Genomic DNA, 24,871 nt, shown 5'->3' with positions numbered 1-24,871 from the left:
GTTCTGAGTCCACCAGTAGATGACAGTCCTGGAAGACCCCCACCCTCATCCAACATCTCTGTGGGCCCCTTGGGAACCTGGAACAGGGGTCGGCCCACTGCAATTGGCTCAGCCAGGCCCCCCATGTCACTGCCACCCACCCACACAGAGGTGGAAGGGATGCAGCCTCCTCCCGCCCTGTCGCAGACTCCCGGGGCATGTGAAATTCACTATTCTCAGGCCCAAAGTGGCCCCTTGGCTTCTCCTGGAACGGGGGTGGGTGGGCGAGGAGGGGGGACCTCTAGGGGGCTGACCCCAGAGGCCCCAAGGGCACACCCAAAAGTCCCCTACCCAATTCAGGGTGGCAGGCAGCAGGCTGGTGAGGCCCCGCCCCAGACACCTCTCCCACTACAGCAGCCAGAGGTCATCAATGAAAACACAGAAAACCCAAAAAACCAAACCCACTGCCGTCGAGTTGATTCTGACTCAAAAACACAGGCACCAGTTAAATCAGAGTTTCTAACAGCCTGGGCCACGTCTCAGTATGCCTCAAGTATTGCATGGGACACACTTGTACTAAAAGTTACTCCTTGTATATTTGAAATTCAAGTTTGGCAGGAGGGTAGCTGGGCAGGCGGGATGTCTGAGGGGGTGGGACTGCCAGCTGGGCCAGCCTTGCACCGCTAGCCCAGTGACCACTGGGACTGGAGCAAGATTGCCGACACCCAAGGTCTCCAGCGCACAGGCCTTTCAATGGAGTACCCCACCCTGGCTTCGTGCCTCACCCACTGACCACAAAGCCCACCTGGGCTCAAGCACAGGGTTAGTCATCAGAGCAGGGGGGCTCGGGCCCCTAAAGACAGAGGCGCAGGCATCTGAGGGTTCCTGACACACGGCCTACAGCCCGCCACGCCCACCACTGCCCCAGGTCTTCCCAGTGGTCAGGGGTCGGTGATACAAACAGGAGCACCTTAAGGAGCTCTCAAAACCCAGGCCGAGATCCTGAGTTCAGAGGAGGCAGAGACACTAAGCGGGTGTCAGGGACCAGGCCCCGGGGAGCCAAAGTGGCCCCCCTCCTGTCACTGAAACAGCCCCCCTGGTTCCCAGCTGGTGCTAGAGGGATGCAAGGGTTACCTCTACATGGGAGTTCCCGTGGTGGAGCAGAGGTTCCCCTGGTGGGAGGGGCCGTGTGCCCGTGGGGGCAGGGCTTCTCTGTACCGGTTTGCCTGGCGCCCAGGTGGTGGTTCTTCCGAAAGGAGAGGATTTGGGAGGGAAGGCACAGGCCCTTTTCCACTGGGACGCTGAAGTCACAGCGCCCTGTGTGGCAGCACCAGCAGGACCAGCCACGGCCGCCTGTCTCAGGTCCCTCACTTCTCCTCCCCCAAATCTCCAAGGGGTTGGAATGAAAGCACAGCCCCTGAGGCTGAAGTCAAGAACTTCCTTATGTTTCAGGGCGGCTCCTGGGACTGGGCGGGGCGTGACTGTGTGCCTGTGTGTGCTGTGTGCACCAGGCCCACACTGACGCCCAGCACGGGACCTCGGCCAGCCCTGCTGAGCCCCTGGTCACAACGTGGGGCAGGCCCATCTCTGAGCCACCATCCGTCCCTGGCCCTCTCCCACATGGCCAAGGACATCGCCTTCTTCCCAGGGTCCAGGGGGCATCTGGGCGGAGTGTGTCCAGCCCCCCCGTGGTTCTGGACAGCTGACCTGCCCCGACCTGCGATCCGCACCCACAGAACACACTCCCTGCACCTCATGCTGGCAGGATGGACATCCGGCCCCTCACCCGTGTGCCAGGACCATGTCTACTCCCCAGTGCAGAGACCCCCAGCAGGCCAGAGCCGGACGCTGACACCAGTCACAGGGCCACCACACACGTCAGGCGACCCCTCACCACTTTCTCTGGAGCCCCCAGAGCCCACGTCGAGGCTGGTCAGCAGTCAGGGCAGGCACCCGGGATGCCCCCTGCCCCCCAGGAAATGGCGGCCAGCTGTGGTGGAGGGCTTCCCAGCACCCTGTCCCTATGGGACACCCCCCACCCAGCCATCTCTGCACTCTTCTCCACCCATGCTGCCCTCTCAGTGCTAACAGCCCCTCCCACCTCGGCCCCAGCTCACCACCTTCCCGCAGGAAGCCCCCCAGCCTCCCCATAGCCCCCACTCTCCTGCCAGTGACCTGCCTTTTTGAATCACCATGGAACCCCCAGACCTGAGAGCCGGATGAACGGCCCGGTCTCACAGGCATGAGCTGGGGGTGTCTGGGGGGCAGCTGTGCAGGGCCCACCAAAGAGGACGTCTCTAGTCCCAGGGCAGCCCATGCTCGAGGAAGACTGCGTGTGAGCCATGGCTATTTTTAGACAGGCCTCCCAGGCTGCCCGTCTGTCAAAGGAGGAAAAACAACAGCATCCGACGCCCTGTTCTGGCTCCAGCACAGCTGCTGAGGATGCCTGCAGCCCAGGCCCAGAGGGCAGCCACCCGCCAACCTCACCTCTGAGTTTCTGTCCGGACCCCACAGGGTGCCAGGAAGCTCCCCATCACCCTTCACCTTGCGTAGAGTGGAGGTGGGGCCCAGCAGGGCTGGGAGGGGCCAGGCCACCCAGGCCAGGTGAAGCCTCAGTGCAAACAAGAATGAGCTTGTGGGCAGAGAGGAGCCCTGGCCTTGTCCCCGAATCCAGCAGCTTCCACAAGAGTTGGGGTGGCTTCCTCTGGGCCTGGCAGTCACGAGTGGGCTGAGTGTCAGTCCAGGGGCCTCAGCAGGGCCATTCCTCAAGGAATCATCCCCAGGAGGCCAGGGGATGCCTCTTGGGGACCCCTGCCTCATGCCAAACTGATCTCAGGCAGCGTCCCAGGTAAACAAGATGGCCTATACCCAGTGGTGTGCTGGCAAATGTTCAACAACTGTCTCTCTAGAGAAGAGAAAAGGTCCTGACGTGCAGTGTTTGCCAATTCCCAGGGTGTAAATACTCCCAAAGTGGCCCATGTCAGCTGCCAGCATGACGCCACTGGACATGGAGTTGGGGCTGCTCTGGGCCGGCCAGCCACACAGACCAGATGGAGCAAGGGCGCTGGGAAGAAGTAACACAAGCCACAAACGGAGAGGCTGCCCACGGTGCCCACAGCCGATGAGGACCGCATCCAAGAGTCAAATGCCAAACGGCATCCACAAAAGAGGACTCCAAATGGCCAACATGCCCCTGACAAGGCGTTCAACACCATCAGTGGTCAAGGAAAGGAAAATAAGGCACCATGAGCTACCACTGCACACTCTTAGAAAGGCCCAAATCAAAGACAGACGATAGCGTCATCCGCATGTACATGGCATATGCCCTCCGCAGCACCCACAGACCTGAACGACAGGCCCTGACTCAGCTTTCACTCCTGGACATGAGCACCAGAAACTGCACAGAAGTGTACGAAAACCACACTTCTTGCTGTGTGCCATCCAGTCAATTCCAACTCATAGCGACCCCATGTGATGGAGTAGAGCTGCCTCGTAGGGTTTTCTAGGCTGTAACCTTACAGGAGCAGGTCGCCAGGTTTTTATCCCGCAGAGTGGCTGGTGGGTTCCAACTGCTGGCCATTTAGTTAGCAGCTGAGTATTAAGAGTGAGAATCAGACCAAAACATGTCGCTGTTGAGTAGATTCCGATTCACAGCGACCCAACAGGACAGAGTAGAGCTGCCCCGTAGGGTTTTATAGGCTGTAACTTTACGGGAGCAGATTGCCACATCTTTCTTCCTGGAGCCTAAAGTCAACAGAAGCCCACACGTTGTGTGATTCCATTTACACCAAAAAACCCAAACCGATTCTGACTGACAGAAATTCCATTTACAGCAAAGTCTAAATAGGCAAGTCTACAGCGACAGAAAGTACGTTAGTGGCTGCCTGGGGGTGGGAGTGACAGCTAACGAGTACAGTGCTTCATTTTTGTTTGTTTTACTTGTATTTGTTTATTTTTCTTTTTATCACCTTTTTTATTGAGGTGGAATCACATAAGATCAACCATTTTCAAGTGGACAATTCAGTGGCACTTAGTATATTCACAATGTTGTACCAACATCTCCTCACCTAGTTCTAGAACTTCCTCATCGAGCCACGAGAAAGCCCTGTAGTATCGGGTTTCTTTTAGGGAGGACAAAAACATGCTACAATTGACTGTAAAGATGGCTACCCGATTCTGTGAATATACCAAAAAGTACAGAGTCATAACTTTAAATGGGTGAACTGTAAGGGATGTGAATTATACCTCAAGAAAACTATTTTAAAAAGAGTGAGAGACCCAGACAGAATGTTTGCAGCAGCGCGGAACAGCCAAAGGCAGAGTGCCTGCTGTGCGCCCACAACGGGGCAGACGGATGCGCTTAGCGGACCACTGCCCCGCAGTGAGAATGAGCCGATTCCACACACACAGCACACGGAAGGACCTCGGGCCTGGGCGGAGCTGGGCAGGGCTCCAGGGACTTAGTTATACAACAACCAGGAATGGGCAGTATGCCCACCCTGGGGATAGGGACTGGGGGCAGGGGGCTTCTGGGGACCAGAAGCTGTTTTGCAGGCCAGCCACCCAGTAAGAATGCATCTAGCCGTATGCTTGGGACCCACGAACGTTTCTACCTATGGCAACATTCAGTAGAAAGTTGACTCTTTTTCCTGAGGGTGCGGGGAAACCCAGGGCAGGCCTCACAGCAGAGCCCCAGTCACCTGCCACGGGGTCTCCAGGAAGCAAACGCAAGAAGGGAAATCTGGTCCGTGAGCCTGAGGCACATCATTCCGACGTCAGAGGGCCTGGAGGCTGGACGGCGTCAGCCCTGAGCAGACCGGCTGCGGGAATTCGTGGCCCAGTGTGAAATGAAAACACGGGGTCCTTGTTCAAAAATGTTTCGGGCCCTAAAGTCTTCCTTAAATCAAACAATAATTTAGCTTAATGAGTAAAGAAGATCCGCCCTGAGCATTGTGTTCTTTCAAAGAACTATCTATATGGGCTCAAACAGACAACAGCAACTCCCGAGAGGGTGGATAGGAACCTTAAAAAAAAAAAAAAAAAATTTTTTTTTTTTTTTTTTAGGGGGCAGTAAATTTACGTTAATGGAGGAGGAACTTTTCAGAAAAGGAGGGTGAGAATGGCTGCACAACTTGAAGAATGTAACCAATGTCACTGAATTGAAACTGTTGGGGTTTCTAGGAGGCCTAGAAACTGTTGAATTGGAGTGTGTTCTGCTGTGTATATTCTCAACAACAATAAAATAAAATAAATAATTTTGAAAGAAGATGAATGGTTAAGGATTTGCAGGATTGGGTGGAGCAGAGAGGGAGGCCAGTGTGGGTGTGCCTTCCACAGATGATACGTATCCCGGCAGCAAGGCCCCCTTGATGGCTGTGACCTCAGCTGGGCTGCGGCCTGGGACCCTGGACAGAAGGACATGGCACATCCAGCGTGGCTCCCTGGCAGGTCCCAGAGGCCAGCTGGTTGCTGCCCAACACCACGTGCCCTAGCAGGGGGTCCTCCCAGGAGCCCAGAAGGTGCGTGAGCTGCACCCCCACCTCTCTGGGAAGAAGGAGGTGTCACCCTCACAGCCCAGGCAGGGAAAAGGCAAGGACAGCCTAGCCCCTCCGCACCGTGAGAGACATAGGTCAGCACTTCGCCTGTGACAGGTACCCCACCCTCAGGCTGCCCAGCCCGCCACAGCAGTGGTCCTGCCAGCTCTGGCAGGAGCCTTCAAGAGCCGTAGCTAGAGGCCTCCAAGACTGGCGATGGAAGAGGAGTTCAGGCCCCCTAGAAACCCCACAAACCAGGCTCTAGGTGGCCACTCGCACATGCCTCCAACTGCCCATTTTAACCCAGAGGGCCTTCAGGAGAGCCCCACCCCCCAGCCCCCCGGCCCTGCCCAGGCAGAGGAAAGCAGAAAACAGAGCTCAGACGCCACCTATGGTCCTCAGGGCCACCGTCCACCCAAACCCTGGGCCCAGGCCAGGCTGGTACCCCCTGCCCTCATTTCCTCTGCCACTTCCTCGGCTGGAGGCAGGAAGGCCATGAGGCTTCTTCTGTGAAACGCAGGCCAGGACCCCCAGGGAGCTGGCCAGGGGTGTGGATGGTCCTGGGGTAGGATTTCCATGCAGAGGAGGGGAGGTGGAGGAAAATTCCAGGGCAAAAGCCAGGAACACGGCCATGCCTGGTATGGGGGCTACCCAAGGTCCAGGAGAAGGGAGGGACCAAGGGCCCGAGACAGCCTGACTTAGGCGGTGGCCAACTGAGGGAGTCAGGGATCCAGCCTTGTGGGAGAAGCAGCCAGGACAGGTGGGGCCCACTGGCCAGATAAGGGTCACAGACCCCTGCTGGGAACTGGCTCCAGAAACATGCCCCTGAAGGTGATGCACATTCAGGAGGTGTGTGCATAAGGTACACGTATGTGTGCAGGAGCACGAGCTTGTGTGAGGTACATGTGTAGGAGGGTGTCCGTGTGTGCAGATGTATATGTGTTGCATCTGCATATGTGTGAGGTACGTATGTGTGTGCTCAACTATGGGAGGGTACGTGTGTGCATGAGGTGTGTGTGCCTTGTTTCCCTGTACATGAGTGTGTGTGAGACATACACGTGGGGGTGTTTGTGCGTATGAGGGTTTGTGTGCGAGTCAACACATGCATGCGTGTGAGCTCGTTACGTGTGCAAATGTGAGGGCATGTGTGAGCATGTGTATGTGTTGCAGGTATACATGTGTGTTTGACAGTTTATGTTTGACAGGGTGTGCAAGTAAGCATGTGTGTTCACACATGTGAGTGCATCGTGAGTCTGTGTACCTGTGTGTATGCAGCTGTGACGGTGGTCGTGGTTTGCAGGGCCCAGTGGGGCAGAAACAGCCCCACTGAATGAAGTGCATAACCTGGAGAATGTGCCTGAGAAAAAAGAAATTTTCTCCCCCCTCCTGCCATGATGGCCAGAGGGGTATGTGGCCCCCACTCACGCCCACGTGTGCTACCCCCAGGAACCACCCTCCCTGCAGTGTGCAAACCTGACCTGACCAGTGGGTGGCCAGCCCTGCTCCCAGGGCCAGAAGCCTCAAACCCAAGACGTGGAAGAAAGCTTGCTGTCGGCTGCTCCCCTAGCAAGACCAGTACCCATCCAGCCTTCTCACTCTGACACTCTTCAAGGACCCCCGACCCCGCCCGCCTTCGTCCCAGCAGTCTCGGTGGGGGCAACGGTGGCTAGGAGAGCAGGCCTGAGCAGCCACAGACCCCGCCCTCTGGTCAGCCCTTCTCAGGCTCCTGGGATGGAGGTGCTGGGTCCCCAGGCCCTCTGGCTCCCACAGCAGACAGTGGTGGGTCCCAAAGTAAGACATGCTGCCAGAGAGTGCCCATGAGTCAGAAGCAGGGCTCTGCTGTGTCCTGGGGACTATCCAAGACCCTCACATCCCCTGAGTGCAAGCTCAGACTTGCCCAGCCTGGGCCTCTGGGCCTCTGTCCCACCCTGGCCCTCTTATCCACCAAGGCGTCCACCCACCAAAGGCCTGCGTCTGTCCATCCGTCAAGCCCAAGGTGGGTGAGCACCTGGCTGGGGGTGGGCACCACTCCTGTGAGCCTCTACCGTGCAGACAGGGTGGGGGGCACCATGTGGGCTGAGGAGCAAGGAAGGGGCAGGTGGGGGTGCATCCAGGCTGCCCTACCCTCCATGAGCACCCCAAACCCCTAGTCTCTGTGGACTGGGATAGGAGACCTGGCCTGGGCTCCACCCTGAAGGTCAGCCTTGATGGCACTGCCGGACTCGCTCCAGCTAAGGCTCCACACTGCCAACCCCACTCCCTCCCTGCGCCCTTCAGAGGCGGCCCTCAGGAATGGCAGGAATGCCCTCCCACCGCCCCACTCAGGAAAAGACAGGTGAGCAAACCTCAGCACACCAGCAAACCTGGCTCCTACCCACTGCAGAAACTGCCGCTCCAAGGTTGGGGTCCTGGGGGAGAAGCAGGGGAGAGATGGCATCCCCCTGGCCAAAGCCAGGCAGCCCTAGGGCTGCGGGACTTGCAGGCCTCCGGTCCAGAACCCAGGACGCCCTGGCCAAGCTGGCATCTGCTGAGATCCCTCAGGCCTACCTGGACGAGGCTGGTGAGCCCAGGAGGCCAGTCCACACCCTCCCTCCCAGCCCCCACAGTGCCCAGCCGCTGCTCCTGTCCCTCATGGCACCGCATCAGCCCTCACTGCCTGGCTTCCACTGCATGCCCACCTGCGCTCCCCAGGCAAGTTCTCACCTTGAGTAGGGCCTTGATGTCCGGGCGACCGGGAGGCCAGCAGGGTGCTGGAAGACATTGCACCCTCAGCCAGGCCCCTTCCACCCCTCCCCTTGCCCCTGCTGCTCTGGCTGGTGGCAGGCCTGGGCAGTTGCTGTTGTTAGGTGCCATCAGGTTGGTTCCAATTCAGAGCGACACCATGTATAACAGAACACTGCCCAGTCCTGCACCATCCTCACAATCATTACTGTTTGAGCCCAGTGTTACAGCCACTGCGTCAATCCATCTCTTTGAGAGTCTTCCTCTTTTTTGCTGACCCTCTACTTTACCAAGCATGATGTCCTTCTCCAGGGACTGGTCCCTCCTGATAACATGTCCAAAGTATGTGAGATGAAGTCTGCCATCCTCGCTTCTAAGGAGCATTCTGGTTGTACTTCTTCCAAGACAGACTTGTTCATTCTTTTGGCAGTCCATGGTATATTCAATGTTCTTCTCCTACACCATAATTCAAAGGCATCAATTCTTCAGTCTTCTTTATTCATTGTCCAGCGTTCACATGCTTATGAGGCAACTGAAAATACAATGGCTTGGGTCAGGCGCACCTTAGTCTTCAAGGTGACATCTTTACTTTTCAACACTTTAAAGAGGTCCTTTGCAGCAGATTTGCCCAATGCAATACGTTGTTTGATTCCTTAACTGCTGCTTCCATGGGCACTGATTGTGGATCCAAGTAAAATGAAATCCTTGACAGCTTCAATCTTTTCCCTGTTTATCATGATGTTGCTCATTGGTCCAGTTGTGAGGATTTTTGTTTTCTTTATGTTGAGGTGTAATCCATACTGAAGGCCGTGGTCTTTGATCTTCATCAGCAAATGCTTCAAGTCCTCTTCACTTTCAGCAAGCAAGGTTGTGTCATCTGCATAACACAAGTTGTTAAAGAGTCTTCCTCCAATCCTGATGCCCCGTCCTTCTTCACACAAGCCAGCTCCTCGGATTTTTTGCTCAGCATACAGCCTGAGTAAGCTTGGTGAAAGGATACAACCCTAACTCACAGCTTTCCTGATTCTAAATCACTCAGTTTCCCGTTGTTCTGTTCCATCAGCTGCCTCTTGGTTTACGTACAGGTTCCACATGAGCACAATTAAGTGTTCTGGAATTCCCATTCTTCACAATATGATCCATAATTTGTTATGATCCACACAGTCAAATGCCTTTGCATAGTCAATAAAACACAGGTAAACATCTTTCTGGTATTCTCTGCTTTCAGCCAGGAGCCATCTGACATGAGCAATGATATCCCTGGTTCCACAGCCTCTTCAGAGTCCGGCTTGAATTTCTGGCAGTTCCCTGTTGATAAATATTGCTGCAATTGTTTCTGAATGATCTTTAGCAACATTTTACCGAAGTGTGGTATTAATGATATTGTTCGATAATTTCTGCATTCTTTTGGATCACTTTTCTTTGGAATGGGCACAATTATGCATCTCTTCCAGTTAGCTGGCCAGGTAGCTGTCTTCCGGATTTCTTGGCATAGACGCGTGAATACTTCCAGCATTGCATCTGTTTTTTTGAAATATCTCAACTAGTATTCCATCAATTTCTGGAGCCTTGTTTTTCGCCAATGCCTTCAGTGCAGCTTGGACTTCTTCCTTCGATACCATCACTTCCTGATCATATGCTACCTCCTGAAATGGTTCAGCGTCGACCAGTTCTCTTTGGTACAGTGACTCTCTGTATTTCATCTTCTTTTGATGCTTCCTGCATCATTCAATATTTTGTCCATAGAATTCTTCAATATTGCAACTCGAGGCTTGAATTTTTCCTTCAGTTCTTTCAGCTTGAGAAATGCTTAGTGTATTATCCCCTTTTGGTTTTCTATCTCCAGGTCTTTGCACATTTCATTATAATACTTCACCTTGTCTTCTCAAGTCACCCTTTGAAATTTTCTGTTCAGCTACTTTATATCATCATTTCTTTTGTTCACTTTAGCTGTTCGACATTCAAAAGCAAGTTTCAGAACCCGGGCAGGGGTCTGTCTAGATGAAGCCCCCTGGCCCCTAGGCCGCCCCTGAGCATGTGGCCCACAGAGTCTCAAACTCAGCCCATCACTCTCGGCCACAGCAACCACATGTACCCCTGCTGCCACCATTGTATGTGGGGTGCACGCCAAGCTGAGAGCTCCCACCCTGCCTGACCCGTGGTGGTGGTAAGGCCTGGCCTGTGACCTTGTCAGGAGCCCCTGCCCCAGGCCATCCTGCTGTCCATGCCCACCTGGCACCACCATTGATGACCGCATCCACAAGCCAGCCTCAGACATGAGGGGTCCCCCACGAACCCAAACAGACCTCAAAAGAACCATCTCTCTCCACTTTGGGGATGGAGAAAGGCCAAAAGCCCTCCGTGGTCATGAGGAGCCCTGAGCCACCTGCCCAAACAGCTCTCTGTTGACTCACCAGGACTCGAACTCCACATCATATCATCCCATTGTACAGACAAGGAAACTGAGCCCCAGCAAGGCCAAGTGGGGACAGAGGGGTCCCAGAGTGGGTCTGGCCTTGAGAGGCCACCTCAGCAGGAGGGCAGAGCCCCCCGCCTCCCCTTCCCCCCAACACCTGCACAGGGCCCTGTAGACCCTAGCCCAGGTTTCCAAAGAAAGGTCCTCTTCCCCCTCCACACCCATTGCCCTCAGCCCAGCGGCTGGTGCCCTCCAACACAGCCCCTCCCCTCGACCCGACCCACAGAGGGATACCTCCCAGGCTCCTGACAAGTTCGCCCTCTGAAGTGTTGATGCTGACACATTGTAACCACACTTGTCACAGCTGTTTACGCAAACATTTGCTGCTGTTCCTCCGAGGTGGGAAAGGGGCACTTGGTCCTGCCCAGGAAACACACCCGGACGCGGGAGGGTGGTGAAGTGCCCAGGCAGGTCCGGGCCTCTGTAGACAGCAGGGTGGCAAGGCTGGGGGTCTCCACCCAGATTGGTCCAGCACCCACCGGCCCCTCTGCCAGCAGCCCCAAAGCTGCCAGTTGGGGGTGCTCTGGGCAGGGAGACCAAGGAGGCCTGTCCTAAGGTGGTCCGGGCCTGGGACCTAGACCTTGGTAGCCAGCCCTGGCCAGGCCCTGCTGCTGGGTCCAGGGCAGTTCACTCACTATGCTGGGTTCTCCAAGCCTGGAGGGTCACTTCTGAGCAAGTGAAATCCACAGCCCCAAACCCAGAGTGTAACCGAGGGGGAAGGGCAGACAGGCCTCCCATCAGCCCCGCTCCCCCAGGAGCAGACGCCTTCAGACTTTCTCTGCCCAGGGGACCCTGTGCATCCCGGCTCCCAGAGGGAGGCCCAAGGGATCGTCACGTGTGCAGGCTTTGTTTGGACCAGAGTGTGCTGTGTGGAACAGTGACTGAGGTGTGGGTGGGAGGTGTAGGTGGGCCAGCTCCAGGTGGGGGTCTCTCTCCCACTGGGACCAAGGAGGGCTGGAGATGGGTAAGGTGAAGGAAGAGCGCCCACTGCCTCCTGGCAGTGGATGCAGGGCTCTGGCCACCAGCCCTCTGTCCACCTGGCCCCTCGGCCCACCCCAGCGGCCACCCCTCCCTAGGCCAGGTGGAAACATGCCGCCGGGGGAGGCGGCCTGGCTATGCCCCCCGCCCCCGCAGGCAGCCTGACTGTGCCCCCTCCAGTCTTGCTGTTGCCAGGAGTCTGGGCACCCACGGGGGGAAGCCTGGGGCACCACCTGCCCCTTCTCATCTGCCTTGTGGGCTGGCTACTGCTCCCACCCCCACACAGGCTGCTGAGTGGCAGGCAGGCCCCCCAGAACCGGCCCCAGCCTGGCAGGAGCCTCCAGCGCCCAGCCAGCACCCCCACACCACCCTCAAGGGGCCTTGGCCCTGGCCTCCCTCGATCTCCTGGCCACCTGGGTGCATGTGGGGGTGGGAGGAGCAGATGGCACAGTTACTGGGTCGGGGAGGCGCCCACAGAGAAGTCGGGTGCCTGTGCCCACGGCTGCCGGCCCAGTTGGGCCCTGTCCACCCTAGGCCTGCCCACCTCTTCGATCCTGGGGCCCTGGGGGCGTTCTGTCCTGCTCCCGGTCCTTCTGCTGCCTCGGCTCAGGGGGGGAAAAGGTTAATATCTGTGCAAAATAATAAACGCCGGCGTCTGGGGAGGCCGCAGTCAGGGAGGCGTCCCGGCCGAAAGGCAGGAGCGGCTTCCGCAGCAGCGGGCGGCCCAGCGGCGGACTCACCCGGGTCGAAGTGCGAGCTGAAGGCGAAGCTGGGGTTGAAGAAGGACGACGACATGGCCAGGGCCAGTAGCGCGGCGGGCATCGGGCGGCGGCTCAGGACGCCCGCGGCCCCGGCCCGCGCCGCCGCATCGCCCAGGCCGCCGCAGGTGCCGAGCCGCCCGCGCCCGAGCCCGCGCCGATGGGGCTGCGGCGACGAGCGGCCAGCACCCCGCGCTCCCCGCTCCCGGCCCGGCGCGCGGGCCCGGTGCAGCCGGCAGCGAGAGCGCGCGCGGGGGAGGGGGGAGGCCGGGGAGCACAGGGCTGGGGGGAAGGGGGACGGCTGGGGGGGAAGGGGGACGGCTGGGGAGGACGGGCGCGGGGGGGAAGGGGGGCAAGGGAGGGAGGAAGGCAAGGGGAAGCCGCTGGGAGGGAGAAGGAGCGGGGAACAGGGCACGGGGTGCTGGGCGGGGGGATGAGAAAAGAGAGTGGTGGGGGGGCGGGAGGAGGGACGTTGCAGTGGGGGAAGGAGAACGGGAATGCCCCCCGGAGGGCGTGGGGGTGGGAAGGAGGAACGGAGAGGGCAGGGAGATGCGCGGGGGTGGGGGGCAGGTGGCACACGGGGGGGGCACGGAGGCCTGGCACACGACGAGGGGTGCAAATTTCAGAGGCGGCTGGGGCCAGGCGCCCCCCCTTCCATTGGGCGGTGCCTACTAGGTGGAGACGTGAATATTTTTGCAGAAGCCGGCCCCCGCGGGGTGCTATGCTGCTGCAGAAGGGGACCTGGTGTCTGGGAATAAAAAGTGCAGGATGCTTGGGGTGCTGGCAATGGGGAGGGAGGTGTTCCCTCCCTCCGCAGCGCCATTTTGCCCTCCTCCCACCATGGGTCCCTTTGACCTTTGGGTGGGTGGGGACGTTAAAGTGTAGTTGAGACTTGGAGGGTTGAGTTTATGTAACTTCATTCATTCACTCAATAAACCCATAATGAACACCTCCTGCACCAGGCAGACTGGACTGGACCCCTGAGCAGATAAGTGAAGCGCCTGCAGAGCCCAGCCGGGTGAGGGTTAGTGGGAGTGGGAGGAGGGGGCATTTAGCCCTGAGCAGACCCCTAAAGACTTTCCGGAGAGCAAGGAGCAACGTCCCTGGACGAGGGGACAGCAGGGACAAGGGTGTGTGGGAAGTCCCATCTCCATGTGGGCAAATGAAAGGGCCTCCTCCTTTTCCCTGTAGACCTTGGGGTCCCCAGCTGTGGGTGGCCTGTGGAGTGGGGTGGGCATTCCCGCCAAAGCCACTGCTCCACAGGGCTCTGCCCTCCAGGGAGAAGGAGCTACTGAGGAGAGGTGTAGTGTTGGCACTCAGAGGGTGTCTGTCCAGCTCACCCTGCCCAGTCTCAGCCTGGGGCCAGGAACAGAGGCCATCAGAGCCCCAGTGTGGATAATACGGGTGACCCCCATCCAGTGAGGACAGCTGGCAGGACGAGGCCTGTGACCAGGAAAGTGCCAGTGGGAGGAATGAGAGAGCGGGCAGAGGGGCGGGGTTTCCCACTCTGGGTCACTCCCCCTCCCACACCCACATTGAGGGTCTTGCCTCTGCCCACCAAGGAGGTGCCCCAGACACAGCCAGGGAGGACCCTTGGGGACAGGCAGGGAGAGATGACCATGACCCCAAGTCACGGCTGGTTTGAGGACCCTCTGCACCCACTGCAGTCCAGATTCAGTGACCAGGGTCAGAGGACCGTGAGCGGTGAGGGTAGCCTTCAAAGGTAGAGGGGTCACCAGTTTGTGAGCACACACATGCGCACACACTCAGACACAATCAGGCACACAGGTACACAGATACACACACACAGACACAAACACATAGACTCATGCACAGACACACAGACACACACAATCAGACATGCATACAAGGACACAGAGACACACTCAGACACACTCACAAAGATCCACAGACTCACACACTTAAACCCAAACATATAGACTCACAATCAGACACACCCACAGAGAAATGCACAAGCACAGATATACACAAACGTAGACTCAGACTTAGGCACACACAGACACACTCATGTATGGGCACACACAGACTCAGAGAAACACACACATGCATAGTCACTCACATAGACACACACACACGCACAAGCACACTCACATGCACACATAAACACACGATATGTCCCCTGCAGCAGAGGGGGGAGCCGGAGTGGGGCTTTCTGGAGCGAATCTGCCCCCTGAGGGCCGCTCACCCCCAGGGAATCCCGTGTGAGATTCGCTGCACTCCAAGGCCCCTCTACCCCTAGCCGGCTTGCTGGGCCCACATCCTCTGCTCTGCGGCCGGGCACCAGGGAGGTGGTGAGCAGGAAGGCCGGGAGGCTGGAATTGGTGGGGGGTGGGGGTGTCTGTCGGGGTTTACCACACATGTCCTGGAGCCAGGGGAAAAGAGGATAGGTCCTTTCAGTGTCCCCGTGAGCCCAAGGCCTCTGGGTCCACCCCTAGCCCAACCCTGGGATGGCATGAACGAGGCCAAGTCAGCAACATAGCCTGCTCCTTCACGGAGCCTTCCAGCCAAGGGAGGGCAGAGCTGGAGAGGTCTGGAGGCCAGGGTGTGTGGGATGCCCTGCTCTGCCTCGGGGCCTGAGGTCTGGTCCTTCCCTCTCGGAGTTGGGGGCTCAGACCCTGCAGTAAAGCTCTCTGTGCTGCGTGCATGAGACATCCCACTCTGCTGGTCCAAGATCCCGTCTACCCCTGCACGTCTGGGCATTGAGGTCCCTGAAGATGTAGCCTCCCATCCTCTACATAGCTCCAGAGCCCCCCACAGCCCATGCAGGGTGTCACATACCTGAGTGACCACCCAGGGGCTGGCTGGAGGACGCACCTCTGCCCACAAAGGCCAGGTTCACAGAGACGTCACTTCCTGGGCTTCTCTGCCACACAACTCCAGTGCCCCCAGGCTCATGGAGACAAGGCTCCCCTTAGGACCTCCGGTGACACCCAGTTCTGCCCATCCAGCCTTCTAGCAGCCTCTCTGGGGTGCTCCACTCCTCCACGGTGAAAATGTCGAGCCACTGCCCTGGCTTGGTCCCAGTACAGGGAACACTGGGAGCCGGACACTCTTCCATACAGCCGTTGAAGAGACTGAAGCACAGAGAAGGGGCCAACACACACACAGCAAGACAGGCCCAAGCTGGCTCCCAGCCCCATACCCAACCCCTGCTGTGTTCAACCTCTGGGCTGGGTGGGGTGGGGGCCTTGTTGCTCCCCACTACCCTGGCCTGGGTGTGCGTGGGGAGGGGTGCAGCTGCCACGGGGTTGGGGCTGCCTCCACCTGAATATGTCGAGAGTCAGCCCCCGAAAATGTAGAGATTCAGCCCCCAGTCTCAGAGTAGCCCCTCCCCCGGCAGCCCCACCCACCTGCAGCTGCTCTCTATGTGGTAGGGCTGGGGGTTCTGGCATTTGCCAAGAGACCCTCGGGACTGGGCCAGCTGGGCTCCAGGTACCCTGCAGGGTGCTGCCTGCCAAGAGTGCCCACACTGCGAGGGTGACAGGTATTCAGAGCCGGCCAGAGCCACCTCCAGGGGGATACAGCCCAGTCTGGGAGGAGACCATGGCTGGAAAGAGCTTTGTCCTTTATAAAAAGGGCACCTTAAAAGCTAGTGACTCTCTTATATTTCTAATGCTCACTGAGGGCGGGGCCTGGGCTGCTGCATTTATGGGGAGGGCAGAAGGCTGCAGTGGAGGGGGTTGGGCAGCCCCCACCCAGCCCCCACTCCAGCTGTTGATCTTGCCAGGGCTCAATGCCTACCCGCAAGGCCAGGTGAGACCCAAGCCTCCCCGAGGGGCAGTGACAGCCGTGGCAGGGCAGGGGGATGACAACAGCACCAGAGCTGCAAGGTGGCCCCGGGACCCCTCCAGGCTGGCCCAGTGGGGAGGCCTAATGAGCAGGGCCAGGGCTGGGGGCGAGGGGGGGCACCTGGACTTGGACACTCTGAATAGAAATCAGACCCGAGGGGCTGCGGGGACCAGCCATCTGTCAGCTCCAGGCAGGTGCTGCTTCTGGAGCGCTGGAGGAGGCGCGCCCGCTCCCCAACCTGAGAACCTTCGCCAGCTCTCCACTCATCCTGCTGCCAGGCAGGGGTGGCCTCCCAGAAGGTTCCGCAGCACCTCCCTCCATGGGGATGCTGAGTGTGGGACTGGCCATACCATAGGCCCATGGGAGCTGCTCGGCTTGTTATTTTGGTTTTATTCATGTTGTATTAAAGGTGTTGTTTCCTAATCTGCATACATACATACATTATTGAGGTGAAACTCATGTAATAACAAAGTCACTGTTTTACTGTTTGGGGTGATGGAAAGTTCTGGAGATGGGTAGCGGTGATGGCGGCACAATACTCTGAATGTAATTAACGTCACTGAATCCAACACTTAAAAAGGTTAAAATGGCAAATGTTTTGCTATATAGATTTTATGACAGCAACGTTTTGTAAATAATAGCCATTTTAAGTGCACAATTCAGTGGGATTCAGTGCTTTCACAATGCTGCACGGCCGTCAGGGCTACCTGTTCCAAAGCATTGTCATCGCCCTCAAGGGGGCCCCTCACCCATTAGCGGTCACCCCCCTCTCTTCCCCCAGCAGCACTAATCTGTGCCCTCTCTGTGGCTTTACCTGTCTGGACTTCTCACATAAGTGAAATCGTACAATATGGAGCCTTTTGTGTCTGGCTTCTTTCACTTAGAATGTTTTCAAGGTTCGTGCACGTTGCACTGCGTCTACAGCTTCATTCCATTTTATGGCCGAATAATACTCCATAGTGTGGCTGGACCATATTGTGTTCTTCCATCTGCAGATGCTCGTGGGAGAGCAGAAGTGGGCCCTCCTCACCCTCAGGGCGCCTGGGACACCCAGCCAGGGTTTGGAAGCTTTAGGGTAAGCCCTTTGAGAGAAAGCTTTGGCAGGACCATGGAGCCTTCTTATCTTTGAAGCCCATCGTCCCACTCCTGTGAAGGCAGCTAAGGAAGGGAGGGGCTCCTTGGACAAAGGCGCTGTTGCGTCTCTGACAACAAAAATGCTGGAACCTTCTCGGGCCGGTAGTAGGTGGTGAGTCAAGGAAGTTATCAGAACATGCTCAGCTCACAGGCTATACTGATGGAGAGCTGAGGTTCCACACAATAAAACATTTTACAGACAAAGGAGATCTCAAAGATGTATCAAAAACACCAAAACCAAAGCCGCCGGTGTCGAGTCGATTCCACCTCATAGCGACCCTGTAGTTGTATCCGTGCTATATAAAAACCAGAAGCCTATGTAAAAATACACGCTACAACATGGATGAACCTCCAAAGCATGACGTTGAGTGGAAGAAGTCAGACAACAGAAAATAGGGGGTTTGGGGCTGCACGGCGTTCATCGACGGTCATTACTGGGAGGCAACACTGTGAAAGTGCTGTCTGTTGCCTCTAAGTGGTGGTCTCTGGGTATTATGATTAAGGTGACATATTGATATATTTTTTTCACCTTTTCTACATTTTCTTCACATAAAAAATGGTATGGAACAGTTGCACAACTTGAAGAATGTAATCAGTGTCACCGAATTATACATGTAGAAACTGTTGAATTGGCATATGTTTTGTTGTGCATGTTTTCACACATAAAAGTGATGCAATAAAAAATAGTCTGTATTTACCAGAAAAAAAATCAAGTTACTTCCATGTTGCAAACAATAAATCAATAAACATCGGGAAAAAAAAAGGCAAGCAAGCACCGACTGAAAGGGTATCAGGCCCAGAAAACAAATGCACATAGAAGTGGCTCCCTTCAGCAGACCACCCGGAGGGCACTCCAGTGCATACCCCCACCCAGGTCCCAAGGTATCCTGGTGAGGGTACACACACCTGGGCTGGCCCTGGTAGGGGTCCTTATGCCCGCTCATTCCCTGTGCCCCAGGAGCCATCCTGGCCTGGGTGAGACCTCCCTCTCCTCCCCTGGTTGCAGGGCACTGTCCCCCAGCCTCCCACAGTGACCCAGGGACGGAGGAAAGCTGCTCTGCTGTAGTAGGAGGCCCAGGGTGTCCAGTGTCTCCCACTGGCTGCTTGGACCCCCAGCCAGCCTGCAACACTGGGAGACCCCGCTCAGACCCCTGGCCAGCCTGCACCTATGGGGAAATCCAGCTCGGACGTCTGGCCAGCCTGCACCCCCAGGGAGGCCTCACTTGGATCTCCTAGCCAGCCTGCACCCACAGGGAGACCCTGCTCAGACTTCTGACCAGCCTGCATCCATGGGGAAACCCCGCTCAGACCCCCCAGCCAGCCTGCACCCACAGGGAGAACCCATTAGACCACCGGTCAGCCTGCACGATGGGGAGACCCTGCCAACCTTGGGGACACCAGTGACCTTGAGGCTCAGGGAGGGAGAGAGGCTGGCCAGGTTTTCCACTGCTCCCTGTGACATGCCTTGTCCAGCCATCTCCATGGGCAGTCACTCACCTCCCCCAGGCCAGCATGCAGGGGTCACACCTTGTTTCCAATAGGAACTCCATTCGAGGAGTGGTGACACAGCTCTCCAAGTGCACAGTTGGAAGGCGGGCCTGCCAGCCCCGGACTGGTGCTTCCTTGTGCCCCTTACCTGCAGCAAAGGGCCACTCAGCTACACCATGGACTACCACTCAGGTACACCATGGACTACCACTCAGCTACAACATGGATTACCACTCAGCTACATCATGGACTACCACTCAGCTACACCATGGACTACCACTCAGCCCCACCATGGGCTACCACTCAGCTACATGGACTACCACTCAGCTACACCATGGACTACCACACAGCTACAACATGGATTATCACTCAGCTACACCATGAGCCACCACTTAGCTACACCGTGGACTACCACTCAGCTACAACGTGGACTACCACTCAGCTACACCGTGGGCTACCACTCAGCTACACCGTGGGCTACCACTCAGCTACACCGTGGGCTACCACTCAGCTACACCGTGGGCTACCACTCAGCTACACCGTGGGCTACCACTCAGCTGCACCGTGGACTACCACTCAGCTGCACCATGGAGTATCACTCAGCTACAACATGGATTATCACTTTTTTTTTTACATGGACTACCACTCAGCTATACCATGGGCTACCACTCAGCTACACCATGGGCTACCACTCAGCTACACCGTGGACTACCACTCAGCTACACCATGAAGTACCACTCAGCTGCACCATGGAGTACTACTCAGCTACACCCTGGCAGGACCGGAGAGACACCACACTGAGTGAAAGAAGCTGGACAAACGCACAGATATTGCGTGATCCCACTTAGACGAAGTGTCTAGAACAGCAAACGCACAGGGACAGAAAACAGATTAGTGGTTTCCAGCGGCAGGCGGGACGGGGGATGGGAGCGATTGCTTAAGGGGCACAGAGTTTCCGTTTGGGTGATGAAAATGTTCCGGAAATAGATAGTGGTGCTGGTTGCACAATGTTGCGCGTGCAGTTAATCCCGCTGAATGATGCACTTTCAGATGGTTAAAACGGCAAATTTTATGTCATGTGTACTTCACCACAACTTAAAGAGAGGGAGAGAAAGAAAGCCCAGGCCCTCTGTTCACAGCCCCTGTCCAGAGTGCGGCCCATCCCACCCCTGGCCTCACTGTGGGCCCCAGTGTGACCACCCCATGCACTCAACCCCCACCCACACGCCCGTCCTCCCAAGCCACCAGCACAGTACAGGGTGAAGGCCACCCTCCCTGGGCAGAAGGTGAAGGAGGAGCACCCGGTGTTCCAGCAGCCAGGGGCCACACTGTGATCCGGGAGAGGGATGTGGCCTGGAAAAGCTCTGTCCTTGCATGAATTAGCCAGGCCTCCCGCTCCTCAGCCTACAGGTGGCACCAAGCTGGTGCCCCCCACCTGGCCTAAACCCCCAAACCTGGCCACGGTGGGGGGCCTCGTCAGCCCTACAGAGCTGTGCTCCTGAGTTAGGCCTGCAGCAGTCTCCGGCAGGTAGAGCTGCTTGGAGCTGGGACCCCCCCACCTCAGCCTCCCAGCTCTGCCTGGCTTCCAGCCATGTGGCCTGGACAAGACCCTAAACCCAACCCTGATGGGGGTACTGGCTTCAGGGTTGTCATGAGGGTAGTGTGTCTACGTCCCGACATCTGGTGGCCTGGTGCTGGCTTACTGCCATCTACTTCTCCCCCTCTGCCCAGGGGGCTCTCAGCCTTGGTCATCTGCCCAGCCTGGGTTGACCCGCCAAGTGCCAGTGAGCCCCTGGTGGCAGCCAGTGCCAGGCAGAGGGCCAGGAGGGTGGCTGGACAGGTGCAGCCTGGAACTGTAAACAGGCTGTGGCAGCAGGTATAAAAGCAGAGTCTCTGGTGGCCTCTGAGCACACCAGCCCGATCTGCCCAAAGCCTTCGCGGGAAGCCAGCAGAGGCCAGACCTGACAGGGTAGGTCCTGGGGGAAAGACAGGAGGAGGCAGGGCAGGGCAGCTCCCATCAGCCCCAAGGGAGCCCCGGGTCCATGGGGTGAGCGCATTCAGGGAGCATGCAAGACCCTTCTGTGGGCGGCGCAGCTCGGGAGGGGAGGATGGCCGCAAGCGGACTGTAAGGGCTCTGTGTGGAGGCAGGAGGTGGTGGGCTGGGTGGTGGCACTCAGCCCCAGTCCCAAGGGGACCCCTGCCTCCACCAACCCGTCCCTACCTGGGGTCCCCCACAGGCTTCCCCCCCTACCAGAATATGGTGCCCATTGGTAGATGCAATATGGACTGAAAGCATCTGAGTGGGCCCCCCTGGCCTGGAGGGTGTGTGGGTGTCTGGGGGGTGGGTCTCAGCCTGGCCTTATAGCTCTGGCCAGCTGTGGGTATGGAGGGTGGTGCATGGGGGGAGGGGCAGGGCCCTCCCAGGGGCCGAAAACCCTGCAGAAGGCTGGGGGAAGGCAGGCTAGGGGAGCTGTGTAAAAGCTTTGTAGCCTCCCCCCGCCATCCCCCCTCTGCAGGCCAGCCCAGGTTGCCCCTGGGACCTGAGGAAACAGTCCTAGGCTCAGATGCGGAAACAAAAATAAACAGCCCAGGGTCCTGCCTCCTTCTCCAGTTTCTGTCTCAGGTCCTGCCTTTGTGTGGGGGCGTGGGGGGTACACATTGGGGCCTCTGACCTCGAGACCCCCAGTGAGGCCAGAGGTGGGGCACAGCAGGGCAGGCCTAGAGCTGTGGGACACAGGACAAGGACTCCCTGCCAGTACCTGCTCCACAAAGTGGGGTGACACTGAGCCTGGCAGGGCTCTGAGAGGCAGGCAGGGTGGGAATTCCTCCTCCGAGATGTTGGGGAGAGGCTGAACCTGAGGGGCTCCAGGACAGGGAATCAGATCTCCAATCAGGAGTCTTCACTCAGCCACTCCCGGCTAGTCCCTACCCCTTCCCCAACCCCCTCTGTCTGTGGGACTCCCCTTAGTGGTGAGGTCGGGGTGGCAGAGGACCCCGCTGCAGGCCCAGCACAGCATCCAAAGCCTTCCCCTCCCCTCCTCCTCACGGCTCCTCACAGGACGCTATGGGAAGCAGGGTGGGTAGGTTCCCCCACTTCCCAGTGAGGAAAGGAGGCTCAGAGAAGCCACAGAGCTGCCCAGGCCGGAGGGCAGGTCTGGAAGACAGAGCCAGCCTGGTCTGCGCCCAGCAGCTCTCCAGGCTGTCAGAGCTGAGGTGCAACCTTTAACCCCATGGGCCCGCCCCTCCTGATGGGTGGGAGAGTGTTCCAGAAGCAGCCACCAGCACATGAACTTTCAAGAGAGCCAAGCAGCCCCGGCAGCCCCTCGTGGCCGCTGGCCCCGCTGCCTCCCGCTCCGAAACAGCTGCTCTGCCGGCGCCCCTCAGCTCCCCCACCCCGGAAATGCAACCCGAGAGCCCGGCGGTCACACACCACTGTCTCTGTGGAGGGCCTGACCCGCCTGCCAGCCCCCCTGTGCCCAGACCCCTACCCACCCAGCAGGCAGGCCGGAATCCTGGCATAGCACCAACACTCTCCCCAATGGGGACAGTGACCCACTCCTGCCACTGAGCAAGGGGCAGAGGGGATGGGATGGAGAATGTCTGAGAAAGACTCAGCACAGGGCAGCTCATACCCTTGCCGCCTAGGCACAGGGCAAACACGTGGCATACAGCACACCTTGCCACAGGGCAGGGGTGGGTCAGCACCAGTCAGGATGGTGGCCAGGGGCCAGCCTGTGGTCCAGGAGAGTGAGGCCAAGGCCCCCCAGACAGGGGATGAGGAGACGGTGCCTCAGGTTAACCAGGAAGGCTTCTGGGGGGAGGTGGCTTTGCAATGGGCCTTAAAGGACAGAGAGGATTCCTCTCCATGGTCAGAAAGCTGCCACCTTCACCAGGCTGAGCCGTGCATTGACTATCTCTAGGTTTCGATTTCCTCTTCTGAGAAAAGGGGACAAGGCCCTAGGGTGATCCAGCTAGCAAGGGTAGGGGGATGAAGATACAGAGCAGGAGGTCAGGGATCCCGGTGGTGGCCTGAGGCTTTGCCTTCCTCTTGGGTCCTAGGCAGAGGATGGCCATTGAGGCTGGGACAATGACCCCTCCTGCAGTCCTGCTCCAGCCCCTCAGGGACCCCTACTCAGGCAGGGAGGGGCTTTCTCCCAGGCAGACCTGCCCTGAGCAGACCCCTCACTTCCAGCCAGACCTGGCCTGGGCAGACCCCTCACTCCCGGCCATGCCCAGGGGCAAGATGGACAAGGACTTCTCCCAGATGAAGAAGATGGCCTTGGCCATGGGCATGTCCTTGTCAGAAAAGGACATTGAGCTGCTGCCCACGGACATGAGATACCACGGTACAGCCCTCCTAGCACAGTGCCCTCCTGGCACAGTACCCCCACTCCAGACAGCACACCCCCAGCACAGCAGCCCCTTCTGCACACAGCTCCCCAGGCACAGCACCCTCCTGGCACAGCACCACCCCAGGCACAGCACCCTTCCAGCACAGCAGCCCCCTGGCATAGGATCCCCCCAGCACAGCCGTGCTGAGAAGCCATGGACTGAAGCCCTGCGGGGCCACATCTTTCCTGGGACTGACAGCACAGGATGCCGTGACCAGCAGGGCTGGCAGGGGGGACCGAGAGGAGGCCGGCAGGATCAGGGTGGGTGGGCCAAGCTCCCCGGGGTCCTGGCTGTGCCCTCCCAGGGTCTACTTCTGGGTCCACCAGACGGGTTGCCCCTGGTGACCAGCCTGCCTGGCCCTAGGGTCCTTCATCTACCTTAAGTTCTTCGAGTACATGCGGGGGTTCCAGACCTCGGGGCAGCTGGAGGCTGTCATTCGGAAGGCCTTCCAGACGCTGGACAAGGACAAGAGCGGTTTCATCGAGTGGAAAGAGATCACGTAAGGCCAGGGCTCTGCCAGCCCCCGCCCCTTCGGCCACCAAGAGCCCACCCCAGCAGCCCCAGGCCTCCCTTGGGCCCCTAGCCGGCCTTTCGGAAGGCGGGCAGCACCGGCCAGGCCGGAAACAGGGTCTAGGGGCTCAGGGACAGCACTGTCCCTCCAGCTGGCCCTTACCTCCCCAGGTCTCATCTCCCACCCATCTGTAAACCTTAGGCATCAGCCAGATGCCCCTCAGGCTGGCCCAGCTCCTGTGGCCCTCACCAGAGCCCACCCTTGCCTCAGGACATCCTGTCCATCATCCCGAGCAGCGAGCGTGCCAACCGCCCCACTGATGGACGAGGAGGCAGAGGCTGTGATCCAAGCAGCTGACACAGATGCGGATGGGAGGATCAACTTTGAAGGTGGGAGTGGCAGGGATGAAGTCTGCCAGGCAGAACCCCAGCCCTGGGCGTGGCCTGCCCAGCCTCTGACCTTGGCCCCTCTCCCCACTCCCCCACAGTCAGCCCCATCAAGTGCCCATCTCTAGCCCATGCTGTGCTGGGCCCATGCTCCCCTGAGTCCTTGCAGCCATCGCTCCCATTTTACAGCTGGGAAAACTGAGTCCCAGAGGTGCTAAGTGTGGTGGGGTGTCTCATGGGGTCTAGGGGAGTCACAGTTCCTGAGCAGAGGAGAGGGGTGGGGTAGAGTGGGCAGGCCAGGTGGGGAGGGGGGTGTGGAGGCAGGGACCAGGACCTGAGAAGCTGCAGGGGTACATGGAGGAGGGCAGTCTGGGCAGATGGCTATGTCCCCAGGGAGCGGCACTGTGGGAGCCAGTGGGAGGGGTCTGCATGTAGGAAAAAGGCTGCCGTCTAGAGGGAATGGAATTTGAGGAGCCCATGAGGTCTCCCTGAGGCTTTTCCACGGATGCCCTGGGGACCTGGGTCCCCTTTCCATCCCCTCCACCCTCTCCAGCAGCTGGCAGGGCCTGGAGGGCAAAGGGTGGGCGGGGGCAGCAGGGATAGCACTCAGAGGGGTCTCTGCGGACACCCCTTCCCAGCCAAGGCCTGGTCCATCCTGCAACCCTGGGCCTCTGTGTCTGCCCTGCCAAACGCCAGGAGACCCC

General features: G+C 58.3%; 2 protein-coding genes across 8 annotated transcripts in view; one reads left to right on the top strand and one right to left on the bottom strand.

The window, feature by feature from the left end:
- Nucleotides 1-12,559, bottom strand: part of AATK (apoptosis associated tyrosine kinase) — a 39,674-nt gene extending 27,115 nt beyond the window's left edge. For 2 of the 7 annotated variants that reach the window (XM_064270578.1, XM_064270580.1), the window contains exons 1-2: nt 12,429-12,538; nt 12,233-12,317 (exon numbers count right to left, since the gene is read on the bottom strand). Coding sequence is in view for 2 of the 7 variants with exons in the window: in XM_064270576.1 (XP_064126646.1) it covers nt 12,429-12,510 (82 nt within the window). In the remaining 5 variants the exon portion in view is untranslated. Of the gene's footprint in view, nt 1-1,113; nt 1,393-4,679; nt 4,877-12,232; nt 12,318-12,428 lie in introns of those variants that run through there. The other 5 variants (XM_064270575.1, XM_064270582.1, XM_064270576.1 and 2 more) reach the window with 4 other exon arrangements.
- A 6,157-nt stretch (nt 12,560-18,716) lies between these two features.
- PVALEF (parvalbumin like EF-hand containing) lies at nt 18,717-24,871 on the top strand. The gene is given in 4 exon segments (XM_064270574.1): nt 18,717-23,224; nt 23,634-23,771; nt 24,053-24,084; nt 24,086-24,871. Coding segments are annotated over 4 exon segments (660 nt in total). The 5' UTR covers nt 18,717-22,944; the 3' UTR covers nt 24,296-24,871.

The sequence above is a fragment of the Loxodonta africana genome, chromosome 18, assembly GCF_030014295.1.
Source record: "Loxodonta africana isolate mLoxAfr1 chromosome 18, mLoxAfr1.hap2, whole genome shotgun sequence".
NCBI classification, from domain to species: domain Eukaryota; kingdom Metazoa; phylum Chordata; class Mammalia; order Proboscidea; family Elephantidae; genus Loxodonta; species Loxodonta africana.
This window is presented reverse-complemented; position numbering and strand designations above follow the sequence as displayed.